General features: G+C 43.9%; 1 protein-coding gene across 1 annotated transcript in view; it reads left to right on the top strand.

Moving 5' to 3' along the window:
• The window catches only part of KCNK13 (potassium two pore domain channel subfamily K member 13), a 67,088-nt gene extending 49,909 nt beyond the window's left edge, over positions 1 to 17,179 (top strand). The window contains exon 2 of the mRNA XM_056851837.1: positions 16,287 to 17,179. Coding sequence (XP_056707815.1) covers positions 16,287 to 17,179 — 893 coding nt within the window. The remainder of the gene's footprint in view (positions 1 to 16,286) is intronic.
• The last annotated feature ends 9,415 nt before the right edge of the window (positions 17,180 to 26,594 follow it).

Here is a 26,594-nt window from a genome sequence, read left to right as displayed (position 1 = left end):
CCCGGTCCTCTCCCCCCTCCCAGGCGGGAGGGCAGCCAGCGGTGGTCCCAAGCAAACGAGGCCCCAGGGAGGCGCAGTCCGTGGTCAATCGGCAAGGGAGGAAGGAAGGAAAACAGAGAAAAAGGAAAAGGGAGAGAGGGAGAAAGAAATGGAAAGAGGGGGAGAAAGAAAAGGACAGAGGGAGACAAAGAAAGAGAGGGGGAGAGAAAAGCCTTCCCCCTCCACACCCATACCCGCCGGCCCCATGCGACCTGGCCCCAGGCTCCATGCCCTCCCTGCCCCAGAGTCCACAAAAGGCCCCCTGAAGCCCGATCGGCTCCTGCGTGCAAGCTCTGCCGCCGGGAACCACGGGCCTCTTCCCCCCACCACCACTGCTCAACAGCCGACAGGCAGCAAGAGAGGCTTACAGTGTGCCCCGGCGTTCCTGCACGCTGTGGCTATAGGGGGCAGCCTTGGGGGAAGCGTCCCTCTCCCTCCTCTCGCCAGCCAACAGCCATCAGTCAGCGAGAGGAGGTCCAAAGGGCACCACAGCACACCTGCAAGCCATGGACCCAGGTACACCCTCAGGGAGGTACCTGGGGCCCTGGAGCTCCCAAGGGCCACAAAAAATGTCCTTAGGGGCCGCATATGGCCCCTGGGCCTGAGGTTCCCCATGCCTGCTATAGTGGATGCAACCCAAGGACAGGATTGTACAGTAACTATGTCCGGGCATGGGCCCACCACCAGCAGCCACGCCCAAGGGCAAAGCAAATGATGGGGGGCTACAAGAGTGGCAGCCCCAAACTCACTGCAGCTAGCAGGGGCCCCAGAAGACAAGAAGGGCACCATCGCATCATGAAGACAAGCAGGAGGCCAGTGGGGAGGAGGCAGTCGCTGGGCAGGCCTGCAGAAAGCCGGCCCAGTTGGTGGCAATTTCCTCTCTGGTAGACCTCCCAAATCAGCCAATCATAGGCTATAGGCAGTCCCAGGAGGGACCTATCACGGAGAGAGCAGAAAGGAAGGAACCAGCTCAAACCTGTTCTGACAGGCTAGACCATCTAGAGGGCCAGGGATTGGGGGATGTTGGGGAAGAGGCGGGGCCAAACCCAACCCATATAAGGCACTTCCCACAACAGGCTGGGGAAGAAGTGAGGGATCCTGCCTCTGGCCTGTGACAGCAGATTGAGAAGGAGGGAGAGGACTACCAGGTGGTACAACCTTCCCATTCTTCTCATTCAGAGGCCTGGAGAGCTCAGGGGCTGACACCCACCCACCCACCAGGCAAAGGACAGGCTTCAGGGCCAGCCAGGGGGAAGCATCACAAACTGCAAGAATCCTCAGGGTTGGATCCAGCCACTTTTTCATGTGATGAGGAATGGATCCTCTTTGAATGCCAAAAACACTATGTTTGGGATCATGGGGCCTGCATGGTTGGATTGCTGGTGGTGGCGGATCCCCCACTCTGGGGGGCCCTTCCCCAGTGCTGACCAACTGGCTGGTGGGGGTCTTACTGGCAGCAAAAGGAGGCCTAGGCCTGTGCTGCTGGTAACACCGGAAGTGATGTCATCACATTGCTGGTGATGTAAGGACGCTCTGCTATTTGTGGTAAAAACTGGGTGGATTTGATTTAAATCAAATCGATTTAAATCACTAGTCAGTAAGACTAGATTTAAATCATGGTTTTCTACACAAAGTCTTGTGTTCTTCTCTAAAGGTTTTACTTTCATTTTTACTGCTTGCTCCTCCCTCCTCACACTTAGCTCCTTGTGCTGATCTATTCCACTCCAAGCCATCTTCTGTTCATTGAATGTCTTGAAATTTAGCACTTAAGAGGTAAGGGGTTGATTCTTCGTACATAGATTTGCAAAGGAACAATGGGATTAAGGTCTTTTTCTGAGCAGCTTTCACCAGAGGACTTTTTGAAGGCCTTTTTAAAAAATCTATAATTGCTGTATCATTAGAATACTATAACTATTACCGTTTTTCTTTTTTGAAAGCCCTCTAATGGCACAGCAGGGGAAATGGTAGCCTCAAGGGGCTGATGACAGGAAAATGGCACCAATGTAAGAAAATATGTACTTCCCATCCAGATTATGTGATAAGGGTCTGGGTCTGTTCCCAAAAAGACTGGAGTGAAGCCAGTTTGAGGGGAAAGAGTACTAAGAATGGGGAAATGACTGTTACAGCATGGCATCTTGTGATGGTTTCACACACAGACAAACAAGCTGCAGTTCAGAAACCAAAGCAGAGAAAAACCTCCATGAGCCATTGAACCCCTCGGAAAACAGCAGCCTGCAGAGAGAAATGTGGCAAACACAGAATTTAATAACAATCAAGTGTCTGCCGAAGTGAGGGACATTTCCCAGCAGGGAGCTAGGCCACTTCTCAGTGCTATTTACAATTAAAGTCCTGAAGGAATTTTCAGCAATCTTGGGCACAGTTGTGTGACCTAGCAGTGAATCTTTGGAGTCAACCAGGCAATCTGCTCAACTGTACGGAACTACAGATAAAACAGAGAAAGGGGACATTTCAGCGTGTGTTCTGTGTGCTCACTGGGATTTGCATCATGCTGTCGCAGCTGACTTATGGCAACCCTTTATGGGGTTTTCAAGGCAAGAGACTAACAGGTGGTTTGCCAGTGCCTTCCTCTGCATAGCAACCCTGGTGTTCCTTGGTGGTAACCCATCCAAATACTAACCAGGGCTGACAGTACTTAGCTTCCAAGATCTAACAAGATTGGGCTATAACATGCTGCCCTCCCTCCCCATTAAAACAAGCTGTTGAACAAGAGATAATTTTAGGATCAAGTATTGTTGTAAAACTCTCCTGTACTGTACTTGTTGTGATAAATGAGCTCTTTAGCATTATATTTTAATCCGGGGAGTTATAACATTTTTCTTGTGAGAGCCCTCTCATTAATCATCGTGTAAATGCAATAGAGTTTTCACATTTGGGAGTAAAACGTAGCTGGTAGGAATTGCAAACACTTTTGAAAACATGATGCAAATTCAGAAGGATGTCAGTGCCTTGAATACTCCTTTGGGCAAATACATTTTTAAAACAAGCAAACGAAATGAAACTCAGCAAGGGCAAAGGCCTCACATGTACCTGTTACATCACTGGCAAGTCCTTACCTAGTAAATTGTATTCCTTTCTGGATGGCACAGTTCAAGAAGAAAGTTACCAGATTAAAAGATCATGTAACTCTGGTATCGCATCTGAGGTTCAGTCCTTGGCACCTTCAGAACATATCATTAACCGTCTGAAACTGACTTCTACTTGAAGCCTTGTAGAACCACTATCAGAGTAAATGATATTGAGCTAGGTTGACCAAAATATCACTGACAAGAGGTCCAGCTTCCTGGTGGATGTATCCTTCACTTTGACAGATGTTAGATTGATCTGGATTATATGGTTTTATTTGAGGATTATATATACCGTAATAAGGAAGCCACAGGTGTTCGTGGCTTGTAGAAAAGGTTGTGGAAGCCTGTGCCAACAGCTTTCAAATAATTAAAAGAAGTCAGAAAGAAAACAGGGACCAATATTCAGCCTATCCACTGACAACAGGACAAAAAGCAAATTTTGTTGAATTGTATTATTATTATTGTAACAGTAATGAAAGCTGGACATTGAAGAAAGTTGATAGGAAGAAAGATTCCTTTGAAATGTGGTGTTGGAGGAGAGTGTTACAGATACTGTGGACTGCAAAAAAAAAAAAAAAAACAGTGGGTAATAGATCAAGCCTGAACTGACCCTAGAAGCTAAAATGACTAAACTGAGGCTATCGTATTTTGGTCACGTCATGAGACAACAAGAGTCACTGGAAAAGACAATCATGCTAGGAAAAGTTGAGGGCATCAGGAAAAGAAGAAGACCCAACAAGAAATGGATTGACTCAATAAAGCAGGGATGGGGAACGTCCAGCCCAGGGGCTGTATGCGGCCCCAAGGACATTTTCAATGGCCCTCGGGAGCTCCAGGGCCCAGCTGCGGAGGCGCAGCACAGCGCGGCCCTCCCCGAGGGTGTTTCTGGGGCCGCGGCGCCCTTTGGACCTCCTCTCGACGACTGTTGGTCGGCGAGAAAAGGGGGAGGGACGTTTCCCCCAAGGCTGCCCCCTACAGTCGCGGCATGCAAGAACGCCATGGCACACTGTAAGCCCCTCTCACCGCCTGTCAAGCGGTGAGGGGGGAGAGGCTGGTGGCTCCCGGCGGCGGAACCGATCGGGCTTGGAGGGCCTTTTGTGGACTCGGGGTGGGAGGGCGTGGAGGCTGGGGCCCGGTTACGTGGGCTGCGTGTGCTGCCATGTGTGTGTGTCACTCTTTCTCCTTTCTCCCCCTCCATTTCTCTGTTTTCCTTCCTTCCTCCCTTCCTTCCCTGAGGATCCGCTGCGGGCTGCGCCCCCCCCCCCCCCGGCACCTCATTTGCTCAGGGCCCACCGCTGGCTGCCCTCCCGCCTGGGAGGGAGAGGGAGCGGGGGTGCCCTCCAGGCCTTCTCTGCGTGGCCTCCCCTGGGGTTGCCAACCTCCAGGTGGTGGGTGGAGACCTGGCAACCCTAGCCTCTCCCCCCCCCCCCCGCCGCTGGGAGATCTATACCTGGTTATGGCCCCTGAACGATGTTATAAATGAGCAAATGGCCCTAGGCAGGAAAAAGGTTCCCCACCCCTGCAATAAAGGAAGCCACAGCCCTCAATTTGCAAGATCTGAGCAAGGCTGTCAAAGATTGGACATTTTGGAGGACACTGATTCATAGGGTCACCATGAGTCAGAAGCGACTTGACGGCACTTAACACACACACACACACACACACACACACTGACTACAGTTAATACTACTCCTCATACTACTACTAGGGCTTTCAGGAGAAGTGAAATGCCATCACTTCTCCTATGCCTATTATTTTGGGTGCTGTGGAACACGGGCAGGATGGTTCTGCGGCAGTCATCTTGTTTGTGGCTTCCTAGAGGCACCTGGTTGGCCACTGTGTGAACAGACTGCTGTACTTGATGGACCTTGGTCTGATCCAGCAGGGCCTTTCCTTATGTTCATCCCCCATGCTGGCTCCCCATGCTCCCATCACCCCACTTTCTTCCGCAGGAGGGAGTTCAGAGACCCTGATACACAGATTGTTATGTACTGACAGAGATCAGTTCCCCTGGAGAAAATGGCCGCTTTGGCAATTGGACTTTGGCATTGAAGTTCCTCCATTCTCCATACCCCACCCTCCTCAGGCTCCACCCCCCCAAAAAAAATCTCCAGCTATTTCCCAACTCGGAGCTGGAGACCCTGGATGTAGCCCTGGGCCTTCCTGGGCCAATGGAGATATGGGAGGGGCCAGGGAAGCCAACTGACAGACCCACAAGGAAGCCATTGACTCAGAAAGCGCAAGCGACCATTACATAGGCAAGAATCAACTCACAGACTACTATGTAGCAGTAAGAAAGTAACAAGGCTGAAGAAGCCATTATTGGTGAAAGCGTCTGTTACCTGGAAGACGTTTCCATTTGATTGGGAAAATGTGGTTTAGATCCTATTATTGTTAGGTGGGCTGGGCCCTGTGTTGTTCAACATCTTTATAAATGATTTGGATGAAGGCATAGAGGGGATGCTTATTACATTTGCAGATGATATTAAATTGGGAGGGGTAGCAAATACAGTAGAAGACAGAGCCAAGGTGCAGGATGATCTTGACAGGCTGGAGAAGTGGGCTAGAACTAATAAAATGCACTTCAACAAAGACAAATGTAAAGTTCTGCATTTAGGTAGGAAAAATCAAATGCATAATTATAGGATGGGAGAGACTTGTTTGAGCAGTAGTGTGTGTGAAAAGGATCTTGGGGTCTTAGTAGACCAAACACTCAACATGAGTCAGCAGTGTGATGCGGTAGCTAAAAAGGCAAATGCAGTCTTGGGCTGCATCAACAGAAGTATAGTGTCCAGATCACACGAAGTGATGGTATCGCTTTACTCCGCTCTGGTTAGACCTCAACTAGAGTACTGTGTTCAGTTTTGGGCACCACAATTTAAGAAAGATGTAGACAAGCTGGAACGTGTCCAGAGGAGGGCAACAAAGATGGTGAGGGGTCTGGAGACCAAGTCCTATGAGGAAAGGTTGAAGGAGCTGGGTATGTTTAGCCCAAGAGGAGCCGACTGAGAGGGGATATGATAACCATGTTCAAGTACTTGAGGGGCTGTCATATAGAGGAGGGTGCCGAGTTGTTTTCTGTTGCCCAAGAAGGTCGGACCAGAACCAACAGGTTGAAATTAAATCAAAAGAGTTTCCATCTAGACATTAGGAAGAATTTTCTAACAGTTAGAGCAGTTCCTCAGTGGAATAGGCTTCCTCGGGAGGTGGTAAGCTCTCCTTCCCTGGAGGTTTTTAAGAAGAGGTTAGATGGCCACCTGTCAGCAATGCTGATTCTGTGACCTTAGGCAGGTGATGAGAGGGAGGCATCTTGGCCATCTTCTGGTCACAGGGGGTGTGGGGAAGGGAGGTAGTTGTGAATTTCCTGCATCGTGCAGGGGGTTGGACTTGATGACCCTTGTGGTCCCTTCCAATTCTATGATTGTATGATTTGTATTGTATTGTATTGTATATTAAGTGCCAGCTTGGTCTTCGTTTGAATTTCCCGCAGCACACGGCCAGCGGATTAAAGAGTCCGATTCCCGATACGGACCCTATATAAAAATCTACAGGAATTTTTTCCACTTCTTGGACCAGCTCTTACAAATACTGACATCATAACAGGAAAGTCTTAAGGACTCAAAGGGAAACATTAGACATAGATTTCTTGTATATATTGTTCTTTGATACTTGTTGTACTATGTTCCCTTGTTTACTATCGCTCACTTGTAGATATTGCTTGCACTACTTTTTGTATTGACTGTCTCCTTTTGAATATATGTGTAGAACTGAGCCTAGTGTTGATTATTGTTGCATTGGCTGAACAGCGGCATGTTAAAGGGCTTCATCCCATTCCTCCATTCAAGGCACAGGTGTGTCCAGCTGTTACCAGAGCTGGAAGGGGGCATGGGAAGCCAATACACCTCACCAAGGGCTCTCAGGAGGAAAGGTTCTCCTTGTGAGTAGCCAAGACACCTGATTGGGCTGGTGCACAATTGGGGGCCTCCGGCTGCACTGGTCTGATGCTGTTTGCCTACATGGGGACTTGTAGTAGGCGGATCCCATTGGGGAGGTGTAACTACACTGAACTGGTGTGTAAAGCTCCACTGGCAGCTGGCTGGCCCTACACAGAGGGGGGTCATGGGGAGGGGGGTCATGACCACCATGGAGGTGAGCCCAGGGAAAGGCACAGATGGGGGAAACCCAAAATCTGCCCAAGCGGAAGGTGTTTGCAGACCCCTTGCAACAACTCCACACAACCCTTCAGGGTCTGCAGCCCACACAGCTCTTCCCTACCACTGATGTAGGGAAGAGCTGTGTGTCTGTGTTAAGTGCCGTCAAGTTGCTTTCTGACTCATGGCGATCCTACGGATCAATGTCCTCCAAAACGTCCTGTCTTTAACAGCCTTGCTCAGGTCTTATAAACTGAGGGCTGTGGCTTCCTTTATTGAGTCAATCCATCTCTTGTTGGGTCTTCCTCTTTTCCTGCTGCCTTCCACTTTTCCTAGCATGATTGCCTTTTCCAGTGACTCTTGTCTTCTCATAATGTGACTGTTTAGTCGTTTTAGCTTCTACGGTCAGTTCCGGCTTGATTTCGTCTATAACCCACTGATTTGTTTTTTTGGCAGTCCACGGTATCTGTAACATTCTCCTCCAGGGAAGACCTATTCAATAGGAAAGAGCTATTCAATAGATAACATTTTCTGCTTGAATCTACAGGAAAAAATGGTGCTAATTTGGAGCCGACTCTTTTTCACTCCTCAAAGTGCAAATCAAAATCAAGCACCTGTCGTCATGTGATGTTGCTATTTTCCAGTAACACAGTAATGTGGATATAATTGCACTCCAATTTCTCCAGCTGCATGTTGCATTTTGCTTCATTAAATGGAATTGGTGGTTTAGCTGGCTCCATTTTGATTAAGGTAGGGGGACAAAGTATGTTTATATTGGCAATGGTTTCTCTGTTGGTTCAGATCTGCCACTGGTTCCAAGGGATGTTGATTTTCCTCTTGTGAAAGGTTTTTCTATAATCATACTGGGTGGACTTTATTTACATCAAATTAAAATGTCTCCACCTAGAGAAAATGGTACATTTTGTACGAAAGCCAAAAAAAAAAAAAAAACCTAATATAAAACAGTCTATGATGAGATTATTTTCCTCTATCACAGCAGCCTGACTCTGGAGTTTTTCTTCAATAAAACAAAAAATGAATTGTTTTATTATAGTGGCTAGAGTGTCAAGACGATCTGGGAGAACCAGGTTAAAATTTTCACTGTGCAGTGGAAGCTTACGGGGTTATATTGGGCCGGTGACTCTCAGCCTAACCTACCTCACATGGTCGTTGTGAGGATAAAGCAAAGCAGCAAGGAACGATGTAAGCTGCTTTGGGTGACAAGAGGTATATAAATACAATTAATATAATTATTACTCATGGCCAGCACCCAGTTGCACTGGTATAAACATCTCCTGTGAGACAGAATGGATCTAAAATGTTAAACAATGAAGCTAAAGAGATCGCTGCACCCAAACCATCCTGTCAGTGCCAGACATTCCCTAATTTTTTAAAATAATTAAGTATGCTAGAACTATTGCCAGGGGAGTGTTACTCAAAAACTCTAGGAGTTGCTGTTCATAGCATATAGCAGCCACTAGGGCTGGGGAGCTTATAATCACGAAAGTGTCAAACAAAACATGAGATTTGCATGTCACCCTCTTCATTGCCTGTGACTAAAAGAAGGTATTTATGGATCTTCCCGCAGACAGAAAGGAAGATGGAACTGTAGGGGAAGCATCTTTAAGTTGCATCTAAAAGAAACTGGACTTTGGATTCCGTAGGTTTGACAGACTATCTAGAGGTTCTGCAGGTTGATCTGAGGCAATTAATCTGACAAGCATTACTGTGAAGTGGTTAGAGTGTCAGGTTAAGACCTGGGTTCAAATCCATGTTCAGTCAGGAAGCTCAATGACAATGTAGATACAATGTAGATACGTTGTATCTCTGTGGAGGCACGGAGCAAACTTTTCAAAGATACATTGCAAAGATCACACTAAAGATTCTGAACACAGCCACTTTGTGAATGCATTTCAAAGGAGGAGGATTGGGCGACCCCTTCCAGACCCCATAACTCCGGACCCCCTGACCCAATCTTCACCAAACTTGGGGTTTCTTGCAAGGAGAGTCCGTTCAAGCTACCCTGAAAATTTGGGACATCTACCTGCAAAAATGCTTCCGCAAGAGCTGCAGAAAGGCATTCCTAATAAAGCCGAATTTTTGGGAATGGCAAATTCGGCTTTGCCAACCTCCTGGATTTTGCTGATTTGGTAAACCCGAACCAGAAATTTACCGAAATGGCATTTATTCGGTATTGTTTTGTTTCAGTTTTTACCGAATCAACAGCCCTAGTGTTGGGCTCTCCTTCTTTGGAGGTTTTTAAGCAGAAGCTAGATGGCCATCTATCAGCAATGCTGATTCTGTCAATTTAAGCAGATCATGAGAGGGAGGGCAGGAAGGGTTTCGTCAGTGTTTGGCTCTCGTGTCCCTTTCTTACATGCCAAGGGTAATGCAGACCGCCACTTTGGGGTCAAGAAGCAATTTTCCTCCAGGCCAGATTGGCCAGGGATCCTGGGGGAGATATTGCCATCTTCTGGGCATGGAGTAGGAATCACTGGGGGTGTGGGGGGAGGTGGTTGTGTATTTCCTGCATTGTGCAGGGGGTTGGACTAGATTACTCTGGTGGTCCCATCCAACTCTATGATTCTGTGATTCTACCCTGGTTTGTCACTGGGTGAAACAAGTAGCTAGAATAGATGGACTACTGGTCTGATGCAGCCAGGGCCCTTATGTCCTTAACTTTTTTCTTTACAGTTGACTAGGGGGCACATTGTTGCTATTATGTTGTTATTGTACATTTACCTTTTTAATCACAGGATATTTTTATTCTTGAATTGATTCAAGGATTGCCAGCACAACTTCAGCAAATTCTGGGAGATTTGGGGAGCAGTGGCTAGGCAGGGTGCCAAGTGTGGGGAGGATATGAAGTCACTTCCAGGTGATGCTCTAGGAATTTGCCCTAATCTTTACGGTCAATAGAGACATGGCAAATTTCCTAGAATTTTGCTGTAGAGGCCATTTTCTAACCATTTTTTCTCCTGATCCTCAGTTTCTTGAGGGGAGGTGATTGGGGCCAAGAGCAGAAGCTTGCCCACCATGCACGGGCACTCTTAATTGATAATCTCTTTCCTCTGTGGATTATTAATACATCTCAATATTATTATTGTTATTGCTGTTATTAATGCATCTTAATAAACCTTTCCTCAGTGGGACTCACTGTGGAAAACTACAGAACAATGTAAGGAAATAACTTATAACTATAAGTTATAACTGTATGGCAGAGGCATTAAAAAAAACACTTTTTAGAGTGCAGCTGAACTTAATGAGGGACCACCAAAAGGGTCCATCTTGAAAGGGTTTTCAAACAGGTCCACTTTTTAGAGTGAATGGATCAAAATTGATTTGTGTTGTGATACTTTTCATGTCAATAGTTACAGTTAGAACTTGGTGCAAAAAACTTGACATACGAAATAACTCCAAGACATTTCATGTACTGATTTTATCAATTTACCGGGAGGCCCCAAAGGGGTAATAGTGTTAATATTCATAAGAGGATTAGCTGGAAGGAAGAGCAAGGCAGGCGCAGGCAAAATCTCTAGCTGAGCTGCAGGAGTCTTAGACTAATAATTAGTTGTGTTACCAAGGGTTTCCACACGAGCTCACTGCAAGAAAGCTATTCCTAATATGGATTTATTGCAGTTTCAGGACTGATTCACACATGCTGGAGAATGAAGTAGCAGAGCCTTGAGGTGGTAGAGTGGACTTTACCACTTCGGAGTTCAGGTAGTGGATTTGAATGTTTTAAATGTTTTTTCCCATGTTAAAAAGGTCCATATAAACAGAAATAGCAATGCAGAGAGACTATTATAGTTGTGATTTTAGTTTTATGTTTGTTGTTAACTGCTTTGAATATTGTATATTGAAGTAGTTAATAAATGTAGCCGATGAATAAATTCTCTCCTATACCCCCATCCTGTGACATCCTCAAACATTCATTCAGACTCAAGATTATTTTTTCAAGGTGCAGCTGCCCCATAATAACCCCTTTAAATCTCTTCACATGTCGACTGTCGCTGCATAATTCATACGTAGGAGGGTGAATGTGTGAAACTTTATAACTAACTCACTTCCTTCTGCAGTGCCAGCCAACATGCAGTGCTTTTCATTTGCTTGCTATACAAAATATGTCAGTAAAAATCAGCTTGGTTCGTATTTGCCTTTGTGTGTTTACCTCTAAAGGTTGCAGCATAGTAACATCACACAGAGAAGGAAAAACCAAACAAACACACGTACAAGCCAGAATTGTGGTAGAATTTTTTTTTAATTTAAAAGGAAAGAAGGAAATGTTTAACAACCCTTATGAGAGCAAGAGGATGTTACAACATTTTCTTTAACTATAAAAAACAGCTATATGGGGCCTAATTTGGATGAGAGCTGTAGTTCCTTCTGGAGGGAGGATGGGGGCCCAAGTCTCCGAACCTGGCTGGACACCTCCAGACAATTCCCCACTGGCACTTCCCAGGCCAACTGGGGGGAAAGGGTGAACACCAAATGTCACCCTATCGTGATGTTATTTGTTGTGCAAAACTGGAATTGCTGTCATAGCATTGGGGCAATGCTTTAGGATTCATCCAAAATGGTATGGTTAAACTATAGAATTTTGGGCAGATCCTAGAGCACTGTCCTGGTGCAATGATGTCACTTCCAGTTTTTCACTACACCAGTGGGTGTAGTGGTGGCCATGAGTGTACATGTATTTAAAAGGGTGTTATACAGATTCATGGAGGATAGTAATGGCTACTAGCCATGGTGAGCTAGATTCGAGTCCTTGAGCACCATCAACAAGATTTTCAGGGTATAAGCTTTTGAGAGTCAAAACTCCCTTCATCCAATTGTAGCTCTTCTACGGCAGGCCAACATGGCTACCTTCTAAAGCTAGCCATGGTAAGCTAAGGGAACCTCCATATACAGAGGCAGCAATTTGAATATCAGTGCTAGGAGGCAACATCAGAAGGCCCTGGCCTCTGTGCTCTGTTGGTGGATGCTCCAGGGCAGGTGGTTGGCTACTGTGAAACAGGATTCTGGACTAGAGAGACCACTGGTGTGAACCAGAAGGCCTCATCTGATGTTCTTAAGACTGTAATTCAAATGAACTCGTTTTCTGTGAAATAAAAGGAGTAAAGCTTAGCATTAACCATTCTGCATTTGTGAAAAAGAAGGATGTCTTCACCTCCTTATTTTTTCACCTTTTAGAAGGACAAGAGCTTTGCAACCTCTCCATACCTTTAGCTGACTTAATTTCCTTTTATTTCAATACTTTTAATTTATCTGTGGGCTGACAGTGAAAATAAATAGGCAAAAGGGTTTTGTCCACTGCTGGGAGATTTTTGTTTGTTTGGGTTTTCACTTTATTGAGCAGCTAATTAGCCAGTTGTCAAGTGTCTCTGTGCCCTGTCCAAAGTACAACAGATGCTTACAAAAAGCACAAGTGTGTATGCCTTTGAAACTCGAAATCTTTTTTTGAAATAGCCCAACATGTAAATGTCAGCGTGATTTTTCTTTACCTAAACAAAAGGATGAAGGGGCACCTTCATCATGCAAACCTTACAAGAGGATATTAACATGAATTAAAATAATTACACTAATATATTTTAATATGAGAGGATTTGCTGATGGTTTATTGCTATGAAAGAAAGGTCAGACCCCCATTTTCCCTGAGTGGTAGAAATTGGGGGGGGGGGAGGGTTATGAGATCTGGTTTCTTTTCATGAGATAACGCTGGAGAGTTACCTTGCCATATGTGTCTTTTTGGTGGTGGAAAGTGCTGTCAACCCCTGAGGGTTTTCAAGGGAAGAGATGAGCAGGCATGGTTTGTCATTGCCTACCTCTGTGTAACAACCCTGGACTTCCTTGGCAGTCTCCCATCCAAGTACTAACCAGAACTGACACTGCTTAGCTTCTGAGATCTGTCGAGATCAAGCTAGCCTTTGCCGTCCAGATGAGGGCATGTATGTCTCGTTACTAACATACAAACAGAGCCAACTGGAAACAAGAATATCCTAAACCAGGCAATACAATCCTAACCCTGCATCAGATTCCCAAATGGCAATACTCATCTTCTAGATTCAGCTGAGGGCTTCCCCCTCATTTCATTTTTGTCTCGTGTGCCTGTACTGTATGGGCTCATTTTCCATTTCAGAAAAAAGTGCAAAGCACCAGAGGTTTTTCCCTCTTCTTTTTTTCATTTTCCATTTCTGCATGTCTTTTGCTCCCTCTACTGGTCGCTTTGATATTTCATCACTGTATCTCCAGCTTATTTTCCAGCACTTTTAAAGTGCTCGGGATAAGCCAGTGATACAGCAATGAAATATCAATGTGACCACTAGAGGGAGCAAAACACACACAGAAAAGAAACAAAATCTGATGCAATACATGCACACAAGCGATGAAATAACATGGAAAAGCCTTAATCCAATTAGAGACTCACAGTTATTTGAATCTCTGCTTTTCTTCCAAATCAAGATGTAATTGTCATTTCTCTGCCCTTCCCACTAGCCAAAGCCTTAAAGCTGAGGCATTACAAGAGTTTGGAAATGGAAGTACAGTCTGTAAGGTACAGTAACATCTATTTACTGATCCAATGATAATTTGTCAGTTTCCATTTGATAGGCCCAGAAGTGCAAACATAAACAAAGTTATGGGTTTCTTAAGTCCACTGAAGTTAGTGGGCCTAGAAGAGTGTAACTCTGCTTAGGATTGCACTGCCAGTCACAACAATCAAGATTTGTAAGACGCATAAACATTACAATATTTCACAGTCTGCAATACTTATGCATCTGATGTTTTCAGCAGTGGATGCCTACCTGTTTTGTATAGAAAAGTGGGAACAGTGTTCCTTTGGTTATAAGAAAGCTTAGTGAATGCTGATCATGTTGGTTTTACTATTTAAATATAATGCCCCATCAAAATGAAAAAGAAACAATGTACAAAACACAGTAACACCTGCATTCACTGACATCAATAGAGACCTACATCACTGCCCATCAAAAGTTACAGACACCTATCTTTAGAATAAAGCCAGGCATAAAGAAAGCTGGCAGTATACATATTCCTTTATAGTGAATGATTGGGCTTTTTGAGTGCAGAATTTAAAAGCATCATTCAAAAGAATGCATTGGGGTAATAACATCTCATATACTTGGCTTAATATTGACCCTTATGTGAACATCTTTGTCACGGCAGTGCAGGAATGCGTAAGGGGAGAGAGCAGACAAAGACTCAGAGTAAACTTGCTTAGCATTTCTTAGATAAAGGGACTTGGATAGATCATATTAAAGAAGGTTACTTAATGTATAGCTAGCTTGAAAAAAAGAGAGGAGGTGCTAGACAAAGAACTGGCCTTTGGATAGTAGTCTAGGAAAATAAAGGGATTTTGGTACATTCTCTTCTCCTGTAGAGTCATAACATCTAAGATAAAAAGTAGCTATCCTCAACCGAAAGTGATATAATACTTTTCATTGGGACCAACCAAAACATCACAAAACAGTGTGCAAGCTTTTGAGTTCTCCAGAGCTCTTTGTCAAGCTGGATGTTAAAAAGAAAGGAGGGGGAAAAGTATTTCAACCTTGTAAGGGTCTTTTCACTCACAGGTATTCCTGCCGCTTGGGTGCTGATGTGTAGCGGTTTTTCTCTCAGCTTCCTAACGCCATTTGTTGTCCTTCCATGGTTTCTTCATCATCTCTCTGCGCTTTGTGACATCAGATCAAAGCTGGTTTGGGAACGCTTGGAGAAACAAAGAAAAACTCGGAAAGAGAGCAAATGGGGAAAGGGATATGAGGAACCTCAGGAAAAAAAACACTGCGGGTGAGCACTCAAACTATAGGAAAACCACCCTGTGAAAAGACTCTTGTTGAACCTGCTGTTGCTTTCCAGCAAAGCACAAGGTCCACAGTTTTAAAGTAAGAACATAATACAATCCTTGCCAAATCAGACCAGTAATCCATCTACTCCAGAGGAGGTGCTCCAGGCCCTTAATCATTGTGGTTGCCCTCTTTTGCACGTTTCTCAAATCACAATATCTTTTTTGGAGATGCAGCAAACCACAGCTGTGCACTACATTCAAAATGAGGCCACATCACAGATCTGTACCAAAGCATTATGATATTGGCTGTTTTATTTTCAGTCCCTTTCCTAATAATCCCCAAATTTGAGTTTGCCTTTTTCACCGCTGTCGCAGACTGAATTGACGTTTTCATTGAGCGGTCCGTTACAACACTCAGATCCCTTTCCCTGTCAGTCAGAACCCAAACGTCTGTCCTCCAAGTTCAGGCCTTTATATTGTATCACTCTTCCAGAGAAAATGTCTTTTGTTTAAGGTCAAGACAAGAATAGCAGGCACTGTGGAGATGAGATCTAAGAGGACTTGAGAGTTTTAAAAAAAAAAAACCTGCAGTGAGCACAGCAGGAACAAGTGAAACCTTTTAGGTCAGTGAGTCAGTGTACACAGCAACTGGACCAGAGTAGTAGGTTCACATCAGCAATATTGTTCCCAGAGATACCTGAGTTGTTTAGGACTTTAAAGTTTAAAACCTTGAGTTGGGCTGGGGAATTAATTAGCATTAGGTTCTTCCCTACAGTTGGTCAAAACACATTCACTCAGGGTGCCACAGGACTTTTGGAGTTCTCTGATGCAATAGGCTACAATCTAAGGTAAATTATTTTTAGACTGTCTTTCAGACAGGGCCGTTTTTCAAGGTGTTTTGTCACCACAAATATCCTGTTTTTTGCCACCTTCTACCACAGCTTATTCCTGGAAAAACACAACATGGACTAATGAAAAATAATCTACAGTTTACTGTGTTATAATTTGTTATTATCCTGATATTGCAGGTGTGAATATGAGCCCAAGAACATTTTGTGAGTTCCCAGGGGATCTGAGATTTTAATAAGCATTTTCTCAAATCATACACCGCCACTACAATAGACCAGCTTTCTAGATCTTCTGTGTCGTGAATTGTACTGAAGTACTGATGATTTTTACATGTGCTTTCCCCCAAATTTTGTCTTCCAGGTTTTGGTATGACCACACCGGCCACCATTGCAGGCAAGCTTTTCCTGATATTTTATGGCCTAGTAGGCTGTGCAGGGACCATTTTGTTCTTCAACCTATTCCTAGAGCGCTTGATCACCATCATAGCATATGTCATGAAGTCCTGCCATGAGAGACAACTAAGGAGGAAGGGAGTCCTTCCCCAAGACACCCGGCAAACCACTGGGAATCCTGAAGTGGACAGCTTAGCAGGATGGAAACCGTCCGTGTACTACGTCATGCTTATCTTGTGCCTCGCATCCCTCATCATCTCCTGTTGTGCCTCTGCTATGTACACACCGATTGAAGGGTGGAGTTACTTCGATTCCCTTTATTTTTGCTTTGTGGCCTTCAGCACTATTGGTTTTGGTGATCTGGTCAGTAGCCAGAATGCCCAGTATGACAGCCAGGGCCTTTACCGATTTGGCAATTTCATCTTCATTCTCATGGGGGTATGTTGCATCTATTCCTTGTTCAATGTGATCTCCATTGTCATCAAACAGTCCATCAACTGGATACTAAAGAAACTGGAATGCAAGTTCTGCCAGAGATGCCAAAGAAAACTCTTCAGGTCGCGAAGGAACGCTGTTGTGCCGGGGACCATTCCGAGCCAGCGCAACATGTCCATTGAGTCAGACGGTGTCATTGAGAGTGAGACAGATGGACGCAGAATGTCCGGCGAGATGATCTCCATGAAAGACCTCTTAACTTCCAACAAAGTGTCATTAGCCATCATGCAGAAACAGTTGTCTGACACTGCCAATGGCTGTCCAAGACAAATGACCTCTGTTTCTAGACAAAACGGATTTGCTGGTGGAGTTGGTGCTTTGGGGATTATGAATAACAGGCTGGCAGAAACGAGTACAGATAGGTAAATGGCAATACTTGGGAGTACATGAGCAAGAAGAGGATAAGAGGGCATCAGAGGTTATCACAGAGTCAGAACTAATAGAGCAGGACACTTATTAGAAAAGGCAGCTCACTTATTATTGCCAATTAATATGGATTATTGCTTTTTTGCACTAAACCCACCTGCTGCACTTGACTTGCAGCCCTTGAGAAAGACATTTCCTGTGGTGTCATGTTACATAATTGTACCTACAAGCTTCTGCATTTAAGTTCATAAGTGTGGAGAAAGTCACTGAGCTGGGGAAAACAATGAGAAGCTAAAGCTAATTTTACTGTACTGACAAACGAGTTGTGTAAGATGATATGGTTATAGTTGCTGATCAGATCTAGTATAAAGGATACCATTGCAATCAATATGAAATAATTTGTCTCCTCATACAAATATTGGGACCTGATCCTTCCCTAGCACTGACACAGCTGCTGCCATTGGCAGTTGACCTAGTTCCTTAATTCAATTGGCTGCTTACCCAATTTCATTCTTTGAGCTGCTTATCATCCCCACCAGGCCCAGACTGCACTACAGACCCCTGTAACAAATAAGAGGTTTCTTGAAGCAGGCTGGCTCCCATTGACCATGTGTAGGATGCCCCTTTAGAGGATGTTGAGTGAGCCACTGTTTGCAGTGGGTCAAAACAGGATCAGGCTCCTAGATCCTCTCTGGGGATTAATATTGCATTCAGTTTATATTTCCTTTTCTCTTTATGTCCCTTTTTTAAAATCATAGGTTATCAAAAACCTAAAATTAAGCCATTATATCTTGGGCACAAAAGAACAAGCAATTGGTTACCCTTAGTTTGCATCAGGGAAAAACAACCTTTAAGCCCTGTTTTCAGAATAATGTGTCTTAAAATTATATGTTTCCCAAGGCGAAAAAAATTAATAAGGTGTTTCAACTGCGTAGCAAACAGTACTCTGGGCTGGAAAGCACAGGAGGCAGACATACAAACCAGCAGAAGAGAGTTATCCACATTGGTGGTCTGGATTTAAATAGCCATTTGGATCTAGGTTCAGAAGCGAGTGACCTTAAGCTGCTGGGTCTACAAGTGGATACCCTACCTGGCTAGTGTTCATCTACATGATCAAAAGCCTTGTGCATTGGTAGTAGATCAGTTCTCCTCTCTCTCATCTTCTCGGATCCCTTGCCTTTTTGCACGCATCAGATTTCTGCATTGTGCTGCATGGGTGGAAGACATATCAGCAGATCTGCATGCAGTGGCATCTCCTTTGGGTTTGCGTATGGATTCATGATGCCACCTTATATGGTATCAGACTGACAGCAACTCTCCAGAACCCCGAACAAAGTTATTTTCCTTTTTTTTTTTTTTTTTAGTGTAGATGCCAGGGATTGAACCTGCAAACGTCTGCATGCAAAGCATGTACCACTGACCTATGGCTGAGAGATAGTGGCTTGTCTCAGGCCATCTAGTGAACTCATGACAGAAGTGAGATTTGAACTGCAGACTCCCTGGGTTACATCTCAGTCTCTTTGCCCCCACACTATAGTAGTTCTTAGTGCATGTACAAAACCATTGTTTCCACACACAAGAACAAGACAAAGCACATATCTTTGGTAAAGTTCTGCTATCAGACCCCCAAGAATAAATTCAAATTTAAATTGGGCATCCCAGCTTTAAAACTGCAATGCCTTCGAAGGCACCATCTTGAAAACTGGAACCATATTTATCATCATCCATGTCAACAGACAGAGATCCCTGAGGAAAGGCTGCCATCTGGAACACACTCCAAAGAATTCCACAATAAAACAACTATGAATGTGATCCAGTACAAATGCACATCAAATTAGATTTGCCATTTACAATGGACTCAAATTGTAGCGCTCAACAGAGAAAGGGGCAGGAGAAATTAACCTGGGATCCGGATTATTCAAAGAGCTTCTTTTTAACTGTACTGCAAAGGGGAAAAATCTCAAATTAGAGAGAAGGGGCCAGTGTCATTCCTCAGGGATCAGGGCTTTGTTTTACTGCATATTTCCATTAATAACCACGTGTGGGAGTGTGCTGCTGGAACTTGAATATGACTCCCAAGTCAGAAGACAGTGTAAACCCACTAAGGATCAAGAAATTATGCAGGATTGATTGGGTTACTTCCTGGTTCAAGGTAGTAGAAATGAAATGAAATGGTCGTGCATTTGGAAGCCAACAATAAAAGTTTTTGTTACCAGTTTCGGGAGTCGTTACCTGAAAACAATTCATGAAGGAACAGATGTTGACTGATGTCAGGCAAATGCAAGATTGGCGATATTATGTGAGATGTATCTACTAGTCAAATTTTAGGAACTTTTTATAAGTCCCTCCCTGGTAAGGTCATGTTTTGCGTATCATGCCCTGTGTAGGCTTCAAAAAGAATGCATAGAGGGAAAACCAGAGTATAATTAAAAGAACAGAAATCCTATGAGTGAAGAGCGTGTGGGTGAATTCATTTCCTCTCCCTGTCATCGCTGCAGAGACATTCACACTGGCAATGAAGTGTGCACACAAGAGTTTGGGGCACACTTTCTTCCAGCAGTCACCGTTATCCTTGCATTTTCCCCACCATCATGTATAGGAGGGCAGTGTGAGGGTTTTTGGGGGGAGGGGTAACTGCTGTGCTGTAGCTCAATAACATCATAACCCTTGATCACCATCTACTAGTTCCTCTGAATTCCCAGCTTTCATTTTTTTTAAAGCCTCTAGGCTTTTTGGTGGCAATTAAAAGAGCTAGAGATTTACTTTGTTTCCGAAAAATGAAAGCTGGGAATTCTGAGAAGCTAATAAGAGCAGTAGAGCCAGCATGGTGTCTTGGTTAAGAGCAGCGGGATCTAATTGGGAGAACCAGGTTCGATTCCCTACTCCTCCACATGAAGCCTGCTGGGTGACCTTGGGTCAGTCAGAATCCTTCTCAGAACTCTCTCAGCTCACGCGGAGGCAGGCAGTGGCAAACTACCTCTGAACATCTCTTGCCCTGAAAACCCTACCGGGTCGCCATCAGTCAGCTGTGACTTGACGGCACCTTACACACACACACAGCAGATCATAGTCACATTATTGCACTATAGCACCATAGCTATTACCATTTTTAAAGGCGTCCAGCAATGATGTGGGTAAGTAGGTAGCCATAAGGGGCTGACAGAAGGCAAATGGGGCTGATGTGGGTAGGTCCTTTAAAAAAACCCTAACACTTTCCTGCCATGCAGTTGCTTATATGCTCTGAATACACACTGTCCAAAAAGATTATACCGAACCAGGTTTGAGAAAGCACGTACTGAAGATGGGGAAAGCTGTCACATAGATGCTCCCCCAAGAAACAGATTACTGCAGTTCAAAAGCTGAGGTGGAGAGAAACCTCTGTGTGGATGCTGCCTGCGTTTGATAGTTCTTTCCTGTAGAAACCAACGCAGGACAATTTGTTGATGGTTCAGCCAAAACTGACTGAGGCTATACAATAAATGGTTAACAAATGAATTCAGTGCAAGAGAGGTTTCCAAAACACTATTTCAGGAGGCCAGCACAAGTAGCCTGGATGTTAAATGCATTGCAATTTCCTTTTCACCATTCATGTAACTTTAATGTTCTCTACCTGTTTCACAGCCTTCGGTGATTATAATGACAAGGTTTTGATTAGGAAAGATGGACACTCCTAATTTTACTAAATGAAACTACCCAAGTGCTCATAAATGAACAGATGCGAATTTAAATGGTAAGAGGAAACAAGGAAACAGGAAACTGGGTGGATCGATAATGTCTAGAAGAAGAATTTTGCATTCTAGAACTTCAGTATTAAATGAAAGGGGCGTGAACAGCAGGGAAGGCAAATAATCAGAGCCGCAAGCAGGCTCCATTTACTCCTGAGAAAATCCATTGAAACAGATGTTTACATGACAGTTAATTCAGCATAAACAGATTACATAAATAGGTGACATAAATAGGTGCACCTTAACTAAAGAAAAACAAAATTTTATTCCAGTGGAAGTTTCAAGCCCTAGAGCCCACTCCAGATACAATACAGTTGCTCTGGTTTCTTGGACAGGGACTCACATTTGAGAAATTTACAACAGACATTCTTTGGAATTACAGTATCCACCCAGTGAAGTGAAGAAACAGATCAACAAAGCCAGAATGGTACCCAGAGACAGCCTAGTACAAGACAAGTCCCAAGAAGTTAACAACAGAATACTATTGGTTGTCTCCTGCCATTTCCTTTTTGAACCAGTCCCATGTGGCATCAGTGAGCTACAGCCCATCCTGGTTTATGATATTTCTCTCACACACGCCTTCTCTTGCCCCCCCAACCTAAAGAGTTTCTTATCAATAACACTGGCCCACCAGAGACACTAGATCCTACAAGAAACCAGGTTGCCAACCATGTCCCAATATAAGGGATGCCCAACCTTGTTGAACCAGTGAGCACGTTTGAAATTTTAAGAGGTGGTAATGGGTTCCACAACAAAATGGCTGACATTGGGTGGGTGGGTCCAATCACAAAATGGCTGCCGTGAGGACGATGTTCAATCTCAAAGCATTGCAAGGTTCCACAAAACGTTGGGAGGTTTCAAGCCAAGTGTTGTCCTATAAAGAAGGCAGCTGTTTCTGAATGGGTGCTCGCTGCAGATACAAAGGTGATGCCTCCTGGGTTCTTCTCAAGCAGCTCTGGCTTTAGTGAGATGATATGCTTTGGGGAAAGCAGAAGTGGGCACCAAGAAACCTATTAGTGGATGCCATGTCACCCACAGGCACCTCACAGGGGAATCCCTGCAATGCATACTTTGTTCTCTGCAAAGGACCAACTGGTCAGTCCCTATACAAAATCAGAAATTGATAGAAATCTGACACAGAAATGGCAGTCTTCCAAAAAAAACAGTGGGAGAACAATCCAACCTTTATAACATTCTGATGCTAATTTAAAGTCTTCAAAGGAGGAATCTAGCTTGAAAGAACTGGATTAGAATTCATTGAGAAATTTGACACAAACTTTGCCCACAGGGATTAGAATTACAATTTCTTAGGATTCCTTAAACACCATAGGAGTTAACTATTTTAGTAAAATCTGGGCTTCTCCACCCATTATAGGCAGTACCCCGCATAGTATAACAACAGTCTCTATTTTTCTTCATTAGATTTGAATTTTACATAATTGCAGTTCTTTCCTGCAAAAAAATAAAAAGCTACCCTTTGGGGAAAAAACTGGATATAGGGATTAAGAACATGAATGTGTTGAGAAACTATTACAATTGGCTGCATTTATTTTGTCATCTTGTTCTTGCTACATCAGCTAGCATGAAGGAGGAGAGTAGCACGTTCTCCACCATGAGTTTTCCGGAGTCTACCAGTAAAAAGCAGTCGAGATACATGTCTCCCCTACTTTAAATTGCTGCATTATATGTCCACTTCAAAAACTCAATTTGGATAATCATTTTCTTTGTCTGGAGTTTTATGACAGTCGAATGGTTTTTATGATCGAGTGAGGGATACGGCAGGGAAACTGCTAATTTAATTTCAAAACACCATTTTCTAAAGAAGAAGGAAAAGAAGTAATGAAAACACTTTGTTATGTTTTCTTTTTGTAACTTTTGAAAGGAGGGAATTTTTTTAATTAAGCAAATCTAGGTAGGCCATAGGGTTGCTAACTGGTTTGGGAAATTCCTGTACATTTGGAGGTGGAGTCTGAGGAGGGCAGGTTTTGAGGAGAGGATATACCTCAGTTGGGTATAGTGCCATAGACATCACACTTCAAAGCTGCCATTTTCTCCAGGGGAACTGATTGCTGTAGTTTGGAAATCAGTTGTAATATTGGGAGATCTCCAGGAACTACCTGGAGGTCAGAAACCCTACCTGTAGGGATGCCAGCCCTTGACTGGCAATCCCTGGGAGCACTGGGGCAGCAGAGACTTCTTGGAAGTTACTGTCATGACACTCTAGGAATGGGGGGGAAACTATTCTTTTACCATATTTTTGAAATCCATAGTGTTGTGATGTCACTTCCTGTTCTGAAACAGAAAGTGAGTTCCCTATGGTGTCCCCCCCTCCATTTTCCACCCGCTGCTCCATTGAATGAGGCCATGGGGAGAGGGAACATCACCTGGAGATCTCCTGCTGTTACTGGGTAAGTGCCAGTCCTACCTGTCACAGTTTAAAGCAATGGTAAATTGTCAACAAGCTTCCATTTAGTAACAACAGTAGCAGGAATCCAGCTCTACCTTTATGTACCAACTAGGGACCCAGAATCGCATCCCATTAATACCATCAGCTACTTTACTCACATTGATGCTGCTTTTCAGATGTACTTTGAATCTGTAAAGCGGGTGTGCAGAAGTTTATTTCCATGTATGTTTTGTAAGCATCATCTTTCTCATTCAACAATTTAGTAAAATTTGTTAGGGTCCACAGTACAAGACGAAATTACTTCAGTTGACTGATCACACAAGAACACATGAAGCTGCCTTATACTGAATCAGAACCTTGGTCCATCAAAGTCAGTATTGTCTACTCAGACCAGCAGTGGCTCTCCAGGGTCTCGGGCTGAGGTCTTTCACATCCCCTACTTGCCTAATCCCTTTAACTGGAGATGCCGGGGATTGAACCTGGGACCTTCTGCATGCCAAACAGACGCTCTACCACTGAGCTACAGCCCCAGCCCACTTTTTGGCTATCACTGTCAGTAAAGGAAAGCCAGTATCCTACTCCAGGACGCTTAACTTTTGATATGTAACTGGAACGATAGAGCAGAGAACAATAATTTCTGACATTGTTTTCATACATGTGTAGCAAGAAACCATGATGAAACCGGAAATGAGAAAATGGGATTTTACCATAGATGTCTATAAAGATGCACTCATAAATGGGTTTATGAATATGAGTTTTAAAAGGACTTCAAAGAGTGCCGTGGGGATGTTACCATTCTGGCTAGAATGTTGAATCCTGACTAATTTCATTAAGATAGTCCAAAATAGCATAAGCAGTGTTTACAGTTCTCCTTCAATGTAATGGTGTTTGATGCTTCTATTAATGGACATGCCAGTAGAAGGTTAGGCAAGCCAAGAAAAGCCACACCTCGTAATTTCGTTACTTAGATAAAATACTTGGGAACTTACAAATTAGACTGGGGCAATCAGATCGTGCTGCATTTGAAAATTCATTTCAAGGCAAAAGATGCAACCTGAGGTTTGCTTGAGGTTATGCATCTTAATTTCCCCAGGAAAACAAAAAGAAGATTGCAAAATGCCATCTTTTTTTTAAATACGGACTTTGTGGTCGAGATGGCTACTATTCAGTTTGCATTTTCTGATGGCTTAGACCATTGTTAGAATCTAACTGCAGGGAGGGTTCACACATGTGGACATTTTGTTTGATCTCTCAGGTGCCCATTAGACCCATTAGATCTCTCGGGTGCCCATTTTGTTTGATCTCTCAGGTGCCCATTAGACCGGGTTTGATTCCCCACTCCTCCACATGAGCGGCAGAGGCTAATCTGGTGAACTGGATTTGTTTCCCCACTCCTACACATGAAGCCAGCTTGGTGGCCTTGGGCAAGTTACAGTTCTATTAAGAGCTTTCTCAGCCCCACCTATCTCACAGGGTGTCTGTTGTGGGGAGGGGAAGGGAAGATGATTGTAAGCCGGCTTGATTCTCCCTTAAGTGGTAGAGAAAGTCGGCATATAAAAACCAATTCTTCTTCTGCTTCTCTGAAATAGTGTGTTCACACAACCAAGGCACCATTAGGTGTTGCAGTCATTGGCTGCATCCATGTGAAGGTTTTTGTCTGACTTGGCTACCAAACTGGAGCACTTTTTTGGGAGCTTCCAGAAAACTTTGCGCTGGAATTGTCCTCTTTCTGGATTTTCTCCATCTTTAACATGCTCTTTACGCCAATGTTTTTGGAAATAATAAAGTCCGAGCATGTTAGTACATCGTGTGGAAGGAATAATGCACATTTTCCTGCCTTGCAAAGGACTCACTCACATCTGCACCATTTTGCCCTATCAGCCCTTCATTGACACTATTTTCCCCTTTATTTCCTACCACACCTTTTTTTAAAAATGGTAACTAGTATAGCACTATAGTGCTATAACAATCTATTGCGATAACTATAATGATTTTGTTAAAGATCTGAAATATACTAGTGGCAATAGATAATTATAGCACTATAGTTCTATGATCCAGTACCACTTATCAGTACATCTAATTGCGTTTCAGTGAAAGCAAAAGCTATTCCATTGTACATCAAAGGGAAAACTTCAGATCTCAAGTGGTTTTATAGACCTTGGGGAAAACATGGAGAATTGGCAAGAGGTAAGCAGCAATGCTGGATGGCCCAGGCTAACCTGATCTCATCAGATCTCAGAAGCTAAGCAGGGTCAGCCCTGGTTAGTATTTGGATGGGAGACCACCAAGGAATACCAGGGTTGATGTGCACAGGAAGGCATTGGCAAACCACCTCTCTTAGTCTCTTGCCATGAAAACCCCAAAAAAGGGGTCGCCATAAGTCGGCTGCGACTTGACGGCACTTTACACACATACAAGCAGCAATGTATCTGAGAGCTTAAAAAAAAAAAGGTCTGTTTAGAAGCAAAAATGCAGTACAATCCCTATGTGAAAGTGACCTAATTCTTAAAATCGCCCCATCTGTGGATTCTTAATCTAGAGATTGGAGGCATGAACAGAAAAGACAGGTCTTTGCAAATCTGAGAGAAGCCCCAGGTTTGCAGAAAAATATGAAATCTAAAAAAACAAAACAAAACATGGAGTTTAAAGTCCTCGCAACCAAAAGAAGCAGCATGGGTACCTTTAAGAAATTGATGCCCTCTGATATCTCAGTGGTCATTGTGGGGGTTGCCAGGCAACTATAACACTATTGCCAGCCTTCACACTTTGGTTTCTGTCAGTAAAAAAGAAGGGGCAGGGCCCTTTCCAGAGCTATTTTGACCTCCCTGTCTGCCCTCCTCCTCTCCCTCCTGCCCTGGAGGAAAGAATAATTGGGGCCAGACCCAACAGCAACCACCAGAGGACTTGCTACCATGTAATTTGTGCTGCTCATCCAGGTGCTGCAGTGGCTACAGCTTGATGCCTCAGAACTTCCCTGTGCCCAGTGGTCGCCTCCACACAACCTGCATGACTTGGCCAGGCCCAGCAGCTATGAAGAATTTGCTTGCTATTTTCTGTGTATAGGCTTTGAATTTGATCCTTCCCAAGTCTGGAGGTCTAATTCTGCTTGTACCTAAATCTGTGTGAGCCAATACAGCATCTTTCACAAAAACTACTAAAAATGATCTGTAGATACCAATAATACGATCTGCTCTGAGTCTCAAGCTGCCAAATCATGCCATCAACTCCAATACTTTTATATGTAAGCACTGATGGCAGCTATGCTTTGTACAAGTAGCAGTGA

The sequence above is a fragment of the Euleptes europaea genome, chromosome 6 (genome assembly GCF_029931775.1).
Source record: "Euleptes europaea isolate rEulEur1 chromosome 6, rEulEur1.hap1, whole genome shotgun sequence".
NCBI classification, from domain to species: domain Eukaryota; kingdom Metazoa; phylum Chordata; class Lepidosauria; order Squamata; family Sphaerodactylidae; genus Euleptes; species Euleptes europaea.
The sequence above is the reverse complement of the archived record's forward strand: the minus strand, read 5'-3'. Positions and strand labels throughout refer to the sequence as shown.